The sequence below is a fragment of the Elephantulus edwardii genome, unplaced genomic scaffold (genome assembly GCF_000299155.1).
Source record: "Elephantulus edwardii isolate Elephantulus edwardi_28Jun2011 unplaced genomic scaffold, EleEdw1.0 scaffold00017, whole genome shotgun sequence".
NCBI lineage: Eukaryota > Metazoa > Chordata > Mammalia > Macroscelidea > Macroscelididae > Elephantulus > Elephantulus edwardii.
The window spans coordinates 18,897,971-18,907,552 of record NW_006399767.1 but is presented as its reverse complement, the minus strand read 5'-3'; the positions used below and the strand labels follow the sequence as shown (position 1 = coordinate 18,907,552).

The 9,582-nt window shown below is 43.2% G+C and overlaps 1 protein-coding gene across 1 annotated transcript in view; it reads right to left on the bottom strand.

The window, feature by feature from the left end:
* MOCS1 (molybdenum cofactor synthesis 1) overlaps nucleotides 1-9,582 on the bottom strand; it is a 40,741-nt gene that overhangs the window by 2,135 nt on the left and 29,024 nt on the right. Inside the window, exons 4-8 of the mRNA XM_006882015.1 lie at nucleotides 6,552-6,716; nucleotides 5,476-5,537; nucleotides 5,017-5,128; nucleotides 4,547-4,659; nucleotides 3,836-3,946 (exon numbers count right to left, since the gene is read on the bottom strand). Coding sequence (XP_006882077.1) covers nucleotides 3,836-3,946; nucleotides 4,547-4,659; nucleotides 5,017-5,128; nucleotides 5,476-5,537; nucleotides 6,552-6,716 — 563 coding nt within the window. The remainder of the gene's footprint in view (nucleotides 1-3,835; nucleotides 3,947-4,546; nucleotides 4,660-5,016; nucleotides 5,129-5,475; nucleotides 5,538-6,551; nucleotides 6,717-9,582) is intronic.

Below are 9,582 nucleotides of genomic sequence, written 5' to 3'. Positions count from 1 at the left end.
CCTCACCAACCCTGGGCTCCATTCTCATTTCTTCTTTTTAACTAGGAAGCTACATGTTGTGAGCTACATCTCATGGCTCCTTTCCATCTGACTTCAGCCTGGGGGCAGTTCAGAGGCTAAGAAGAAAGGCAGGATGGGTGGGGTATTTTTCCCTGTTTCTTCCCTGATTGGCATCTGTGGATCTACAATTATAGCTCCAGTCAGGAGACCTTTTCTCCAAGGCTCTAATGATACAACTTGTTCCTCTGTCCCTTCGGCAAAGAAAGGAATGGCTTTCGCTATTGCTTATTTCTAATGTCTCAGTATTCCATATTTATTAACTTGGCTCTGCACTATAAATAGCCTCTTCATTATATTTGCTTCAGAACCTCACTTTCCAGTTCCTGCTGAGACCCTGATTGATACAGATACCACCTATAGTCCCAGTCAATTCCACAACTCCAGGCCCCCCACACCCCCAAGACTCCAATCTTTTTAACAACCTGCTAGAAATTCCATTTAGATAGCCAGCTACAAGCATTTGCACCCACCATGACCCCACCAGCCTTAACTAGGCCAAGGTCAACCAGCCAACTCGACATTTTCCATTTCTCCCTCGACACACATTATCATTGATCCTTCCTTCTCATCTTCACCTCACTCTCACATATTGGGAATATTACCAAATGGTCATCTCATCTGTTATCCGATCACTGGTTCGAACCAGCAAGTTATTCTTTAAACATAGGTGGGGCTCATGACTTGGCTTCATTCAGAAAAGTTCTCAATGTCCTGTGGTTAATGGAACACTCTTCACCTTTTAACTGGGTGTTTAACATCTCTACACAGTATCTGACTTTAATTTCCCTTTGTAGAATTAGTCTGAGTTCCAAATACTCACCCCTCTCTCCCCTCACTTCAACCTTATTCCCTTTTCAAGGCTCACTAAGGTATACAAAGCTCTTCTTCAGTTCTTACAATCCTTACATCCTTTCTGACCCTTCATTTGATATTCAGTTGCTGTCACACCTTATCTCTGGTTTGCTCTTTAGCGCTCTCTATAGTCCTAATCGTAGTCCAGTCCTATTGGACTGGGAAAGTCTATAGTTAGGGACCACTCCAAATCACTGAGGAGCAATGATATCAATTTGAGAACTAAGGTGTGCCTGTTTCAGGACATACTCTTCTCAGTCACTTGTTATGCATCTGAGATCTGGACAATGACTAAAAATGAGAGAAGAAGATTTGATGTCCAACATCTATAGTGTTGGAGAAAAGCACTGAAGATACGACTGTCTTGGAGAAGGTGCAGCCAGTGTGTTCCTTGAAGACAATGATGAAGCTTTGTCTCAAATATTTTGGTCAAATTTCTAGGAGAGGTTATTCCTTTGAGAATTCCTATAATGCTTGGGAAGGTGGAGGGACAGTGAAGGAGAAGAAAACCCTAAAGCAGGTGGGTTGACACAGTAATGGTCTTGAGTGTGTAAGAAATTTTGCAGATGGCACAGGGTAAGACAGGGTTCAGATCAGTTGTTCACAGGATTGCTAGGAGTTCTACTCAACTAAGCAGCACCTAACAACAACAGCATACTTCTAATTAGTCTATGTCAGGAAATATGGAAGACAGCTGTCTGGCCAATTAATTGGAAGAGAGAGCCATATTTGTTCCTATTCACATTCCCAAGAAAAGTGACTTAACAGAATGTGAAAATTACAGAACAATATCATTAATATCACAAGCAAGCAAAGTATTATTGAAGATAACCCCAAAACAGCTAGAGCATTAACAGGGAACTGCCAAAAGTTCAAGTCGGGTTTAGAAGAGGCCCTGGCACCAGGGCTATCATTGCTGGTGTCAGATAGATCCTGGCTGAAAGCAGAAAATACCAGAAGAATGTCTATTTGTGTTTATTGACTATGCAAAGGCTTTTGTTTGTGAGAACAACAAACTATGGCTAACATTGAGAAAAATGGGAATCCCAGAATTGCGCTCATGTGAAATCTATACCTAAATCAAGAAGCTGTTGTTTGAATGGGGCAAAGGAACACTGCATGGTTTAAATTCAGGAAGGCTGTATGCAGTATTTGTCCCTTTGTGACTGAGATATTCTACTCGGCATAATGTCTTCCAGATTCATCCACATTGTGTATTGGTTTATGAGTTCATGATTTTTTGATGCTGCATAGTATTCCATTATGTGGATATGCCAGAGTTTCTCTATCTATTCAATTGTTGATAGGCATGTGAGCTGTTTACATATCTTTGCTATTGTGAATAATGCTGTGATATACACGAGTGTGCATATATCTGTGTCACAGCTCTGATTTCTTTGAGATCTATTCCCAGTAGGGGGATAGCTGGGTCAAACGGTATTTCTATTTCCAACTTTTTAAGGAAGTGCCAGACTGCCCTCCTTAGTGATTGTATTATTTTATATTCCTACCAGCAGTGTTGGAAATTTTCGGTTTCTCTGCCTCCTCATCAGCATTTTGTTGTTTGCTGTTCTATTGAGCTTTGTTATTGTTGCTGGGGTAAGATGCTATATTATTGTTGTTTTGATTTGCATCTCTCTAATAGTAATTTTGAGCACTTTTCCATGTGTTTTTGGGTCATGTGAGGTTCTTCTTTGGTGAAGCTTCTATTCATCTCTTCTGCCCATTTTGTGACTGAGATGTCTGTCTATATCTTGTTGATATGCTGGAGTATATGATAAATTTTAGTTAGGGTTCCTTATCAGATGTGTAATTACCAATTATGTCTTTCTAGTCTGTGAGCTTCCTTTTCACTCTATTGGGGTTTGGGTTTTAGGGGGTTTTTTATGCACAGAAGGATTTGACTTTTAGAAGGTCTTACTATTTTATCCTCTCCTTGCCGTAGGTGTTTATGTTATGCTGACAAGTCTATTCATGCCATATATTAGGGATTCCAAGTTTGTTCTTCTTTTTTCTCTGATGAACTGTATAGTTTTCTGTTTTATTCCTATGGCCCTGATCAAGCTCTGAGTTGGATTTTGAGTATGGTGTAGGGTGTGAATCTTGCTTCAGTATTCTGCAAATGGTTGTCTAATTTTTTCAGTGCTATTTAAGCCCACTTTTGTAATAATAGGATGGCAATTAGGGGTAAAGGGGGGAGAATGGCCAAAGAATGGATAGATAATGAACACTGCATTAGAATGGCACCAGACAGAACATGGTTCAGGTTTGTTGTTGCTTTTGTTATATGCCGTCAAGTCACTTGCGACTCATAGCGACCCTATGTAAACGGCCCTAAACCCTGCTCTGTCCTGTGCCAATCGCATTGCCTCTGACACACCCATCCCGATTACCTCAGTCACTGAATCAATCCACCTCATAGAGGGTCTTCCCCTTCTGTGCAGTCCCTCCACCCTCCCAAGCATAATGTCCCTCTCCTCTCCAAGGACCTGTCCCTCCTTACAATATGTCCAAGGTATGTCAGACAAAGCGCTAGACTCAAATCGACAACACCTAACAACAACACTAAACAGCCGTTATCTTCTGCCTCATTTATATTCTCCACAGTGAGTGAGGACAGAATGCTGATTTCAGAGCTGAGCCTTTGGCCTAGTGGGAAGGGCCAATTAGGCAAAGTGCTTCACACACTTTCCCTTCAGTAGCTACTTTAGGGACCAAAGGAAGGAAAGAATCCCAGGGCAAGTTCCACAGAAACCATGTGTTCAGCCTTACCCGCTACTCCAACAGTGCCCTCAAGTCTAACACCATTTCACCAAATAGCATCCCTGGTAGTCAGGAGCAGAGGTAGGGGGAGATATTCAGAAGAGAACTTGCCATAAGGCCTTGTAGAGAAGGGGATAAGGTGGGGGTCAGGGACACTCACTTTGAGGTTGCCGTCAGCTGTGATCCGTAGCCTGTTGCAGGTGCCACAGAAGTGCTCAGACATGGACGTGATGAAGCTGATCTGGCCTCGGAAGCTGGGGATCTTAAAAGCCTGGAGGGGAAGAGCAGTTGTAAAGGACAGAGATGAGCTACTTTGTTCAAGCTGTCGCCTCCTGTTGTTGGAAGAGGACTTGAAACATTAACTGCAGAAGACCAAGGACTACAGCCTTCAGTATGGATTAAATCTCAATGCCAAGAAAACAAAGGTCCTCACCACTGGGCCAATAGGGAACATCGTGATCGATGGTGTAAGGACTGAAGTTATCAATGATAACTCCTGCCCAGAGGCGCCCAAAGTTAGGGAGTGCTCAAGGCCCTGCAGGTGCAGGCAACAGAAGAGGCCAGGTATGATGGCCCATGAGCTCTCTGAAGCATGTTCTTGTACCTGGTGTGACCTGAGGGGAAGCTGTAAGGCTGATGGCGCCTGCAGGTGGCATATCCAGAGGAAATACAGCATGAGCAGTACCTCGTCCCTCTTGCTGAGGTTAAGTTCTTTAACAGCGTCTACTTTTTTATCCATCAAAAAACCCTGAAGTTATTGCAGATACTGCATATACTGTACTGTCCCCCACCACTGTTAATATGACTTTAATTTTCCCTTCACTAGGGTGGAGGCACTCTCTTCCCTCCCTTCCTCTTCTAGCTTCCCAACCTTGGCTGTGCTGGACTCTTCTTCTGGCAGCTTCTCCAGCTCTGGCCACCGCTGCTGCACTGTGTCCAACATCTCCTTGTAGCTGACCATCTTCTTGAAGTTCCACTTGTTGCCTGTATTTTGGTTGGAGAAGGCAAGTGGAATGGCTGAATCATCAGAGAGCAGAAAGGGCTTCAGAGTCTTCAAGTCCATCCTCCCACACAGCACAAGAATTAGCTTTCCACCCTCTCCTGTGGGAGATCAGGAGGCTCTGACCCAAATTATTACTTCAAACCACACCCATGAAGACTCTGAGGAGCCTCCAGTCCCCCTTGCCACTAATCTGGATCCGGTGCCTGCCCAGTTCCCACTCACCATCCCCAGGAAAGCTCCCAGGTCAGCACCACCCACATTTCACCTTTTCTACCACCCTTAGCATGCACTGATGCTATGTGCATGGCCCAGGTCTGCTGTCCCTCCACATCACTGACCATCGAAGGGCATGTACTCTATGAAGCGCACGTCCAGGGGGAGACCCTCAGTCAAAGCCACAAAGTCCAGAAGCTCGTCTTCATTGAGGCCTCGCATCACCACACAGTTCACCTGACCAGAGAACAAGATGACAATGAAGGCTGCCCACTTCCTTCTATGCGAATGATCTTTAGGGGTCTGGTGTGTAGCTAAGTGTGTCAAGGGGTGGGCCATTTCTTATCTGCCCCCAGTTCTCCTCTAGCTAGGAAATAATTCCACGGGTGCATCAATCTTCCCCCTCATCCTCATGTGGGACCAGTACTATATGCAAGTGGCAAGGGAATCATGGTACTGGAGATACACCTCCAATACTAGCGGCCTAACTAGGGTTGGGAGCTGTCCAAGAGGCTAGGAAGGTAGAAGGAGGTCAAACCAAGTGGCACAGGAAGTCAGTGTGGGCAGCACTGGCCAGTGCTCACCTTCACGGGGTTGTAGCCCAGCTCGATGGCTTTGTGGATGCCCTCCATGACTTTGTGGAAACCTGCAGAGAGGAAGGAAAGAGAAGGGTCAGGGACCTCTTCCTCCTCCTGTCTCCATCCCACAACACACAGGAAAGTGCCTACTGCTGTGAGGAGCCGAGAGACAACCTAGCTTGGGAGTCAGTAACTTCCTTTTACAGTAAACTTTCTTCTTTTAAAGAAGAGACAGTAAATTTATTAGGCTTTGGGGGCTAATAGGAAAAATATTAAGTACATATGGCCTAGTGACTAAGTGTTCAGCTGTTAATCAAAATGTCAGAGTTTCTTTTCCTCCCACCAGTCCCATGGCAGGATAAAGATCTAGCAATCCACTTCCATAATGGATTACGGCTTTGGAAGCCCCCATTGGCAATCCTAGTCTGTTCTACTGGGTTGTTGAGTTAGAATTCACTCAATGACAATGACTTTGGTTTAGGTATAGGTCAAAAAGTTCTTGCTAACCAAACTAAAAATGTACAAAAAATTTATAAAGTGCAATTAATTTTATATAATATTTGTCTACACAATTTTTTTATAGGAAGGGTGGATAAATTTTCCCTAATTGGGGTTCAGAGTTTATATTTCCTATCATTAAATTAAGGAGCTCTTGATATGTTATGTATTGGACTGCTAACCAACAGGTCATGGGCTCAAATCATCCAGCTGCTCCTCAAGAAATAGGCAGTCTTGTAAATATTTACAGCCTCAGAAGCCCAGTGGAGGTCATCCTGACTGGATGAAAATGCATTTGGTTAGGGGTATCGTCAAATTGATTGAAAATGTTCATTTATAAAATGCATTCTTGGCTCATGAGCTATAGAAAAATAGTAGTTAATCAACTAGCTTATTATTCTTTGATCCCGAGAGCCCCCAATGGTGTGGCTCTGGAGACAAAGGACATTTAGCGGAAATAAAGGGTAAAGAATAAACATCTAGGCTTCTCTCCAGCCCAGAGACTAAAGAGAAACCAGGCTCCTTGCTTGGCCCCAGCCACACACTCCCCAGCAACATGGGCCCTAGGGTGGACATCCAATCACCTCTCCGACGGACGATGAACTCAAACTTGGCTGGTACTAGGGTGTCCAGGCTGATGTTGATGGCACTGAGGCCTGCTTTCTGAAGCTGGGGTAGCAGCCGGGCGAGGTTGATGCCGTTGGTTGTAACGCCAATGGTCCTGAGGCCTTCCAGCTCGTGAAGCTGGGCTGGAGGGAAAATAGGAAAGGATGTCAGACTACTTGTTTTTGGTAAGGCCAGGAATAGGAGTGGAATGCAAAATTTAGTGTAAACTTAATGAGTGGCCAAAGACTATCTGGATTAGATGATGAGTGAACTACTTCTGTTTTTATAAAAACCTTTTTATTGGCATTCGGGTGCAAGTGTACAGGACAACTTAGTCCTCCAATCAACAATTCATAGATACGGTGTTTCATGACTTTGACCGTACGTCCCACAATGCAGCTTTGCTCATCCCACTTCCTCCCGTGTTAAGAATCTTGTTCCCATCATTCTTTCCTAACTATTCTGGCCTTCTGAACTTTGTCTCTGGACAAATGTTGCCCTTTTGATCTTATATGGTTGACTGCAGACTTCCATTAACCAGATCCGTTTTAATAAGAAACATAACACACTGACAAAAACAACATCTAAAGCCTGAGTGTTCTCTCTGTGTTAAGATGGCCAGCTGAGGCCTTTGCTTACGTCAGCTCATTGAAACCGAACAAAAACTGCTATGCCCACTTAATAGATAAGAAAATGGTGGCTCAGATTGAAAAACAAAATTGTTACCTAGCTAGCAATAAGAACTGTTAATAGTAGTGCCTGGATGGTGTAAACAGTTTATGTGTTTGTTCTTGCCATTAGATGTCAAAGTTGACCATAACTCAGAGCAACTTGATGAATAAAACACTGCATTTGGCCTGTCCTGTGGCAAATGCATCATGCTTAAGCCCACCGTTACAGTCGTGTTCATTCATCTTCTTCAGTCTTCCTCTTTCTCTGACCCTCTCCTTTCCCAAGATGCTATCTCGCCCCTCCCCCCCCCAGGACAGGCCTCTCCTGACAAATATATGAATCAAAGTTCACTATTCTTATCTATAAGGAACACTCCAGTTGCACTTCTGTCAAGACAGATTTCCTTGTTCTTTTAGCAGTCCATGCATATTTAATACTCTTCTCCAACATTACAATTCAAAGGCATCAAAACATGCTGGAGTGATAACCAAAAGGTTAGCGGTTCATATCCACCTATAGCTGTCTTGGAAGTGCACCCTGTGAACTACTTCTGAAAATTCAACTGCTGAAAGCCATGAGGAACAAAACTATGATTTGAGTGTAAGCTAACAGAGCAACTTCATTTTCTATGCATTAATTCATACATATTTACTCCCCTCTCACAGTGGTTAAATGAAAAGAATAACAACTAGGATTCAAATCTATGTGTTCTCAGCTCCAGGACTGTGCTCCTAACAACATGAGTCCTGATAGTATACTGTATAATAGAAACAACAGAATTTGAGTAAAGGGCTAAATAAACTACTTTATTCCACTAGAAAGTCCTAGAAATGACAAGAGGATTTTTAAAAAGATCCATAACCCAAATGGCCAACAGTAGAAAACTGGTTAAATTGTGTTTCCTCTGGATAATGCAGTATTATGCAGGCAAAATGTTTCTGTAAAATAACACAGTGCAAGAAAATGCGTATGCTATATAAAATGAAGAGTAATCGGTGGTTCAAATCTACCAGTGGGAAATGTGCAGCCTCTCCCCGTTATGACTTACTGCCTCAGAAACCCAATGGAGGATCACTAGTAATTGGAACTAATTCGATGGCAAACAACAGAGGCCTAACTTGGTGATGACAATATTACAAGTTCAGTTCCAGACTACAACAATAAAGCCAATGTCACAATAAAATGAGTCACATGAATTATTGTTTTGTTCATTTCACAGTGTATATACAAGGTATGTTTATACTATCCTGGAGTCTATTAACCCTGCAGTAGCATTATGAGAAAGTGTGAAATATATGAGAGTTACTGAAATGTGACACAGAAACGGTAAGTTAGCACATGCCAAAATGGCACGAAGAGGCCTGCTCACACAAGGGTTAATGCAAAAACCATCGTACCTGGGAAGAAAGGTATGCTTGTATTGTCTGTGCTTTTCTGAAATAAGCATTTGTTCCACTTGTATTAAGAACATTAAAGTTTAAAAATAAAGTTACTGTAAAAAGAAGGAAAAAGTGTTCCACTGTGGCTCTGCCAACATGGAAAATTAGGCGTATTTTCTGGTTCCCTCCACCAAACAATCCCTAAGAAACTATACAGAGGAACACAGAATCCAAGAACTTAACAAAAATTCTTGAGCAACACACGGGAAGATGGATGGTTGTTTTGAACTGAAGTGAGGCAGGAGGTAGTAGTCTGGGGCTGAAAGCCACTGGCAGAGAACGTGAGCAGAAATGGAAAGCAGAGCAGTCGAAACTCCGTTCTTGCTTGTACCCACTTGTGCCAGAAAACAGTCACTGTCTGTCCCCCTTCTGAAAGACCTGGGCCATTACTGCAGGCCTTTTGGAATCCACCTGAGGCAGATGGAGAGAAACCATCAGAGCTCTGCTGCTGGAAGGACCACTGAAGACAAAAGAGGAGGAAGTAGGCCTCAGGGAGTCCCTCCTCCACCCTTCCTCTGCAGTGTCCAAGCCTGGTGGCCTTCCAACTCTGCTTCTCCCCACTGAAGGTGAAGACCTGTAGGAATTGCAAGTTACACAACTCTAGCGGAAGTCACTCTCACCATAACCCAACCAACTCTAAGTAACTAACACCTCTTGGCATTTTGTAATTTACAACTTGTGAAATCTTCTATGACAGTGCAGGATGGTACACATAAATAAGCATCTGTGATATTTTGGGGTCTGAGGTAAACAACTTCTTCTTTTCAAGAGCTCCCTGGACAACATAGAAAGGCTAGGATCTGACTATGCAAAGGAACATAACAAATAAGTAATAAAATGGACACAGAAGAGAAGGAAGTAGGCTGAAGATTATACTCAGGAGAAAGAGGATGATTTT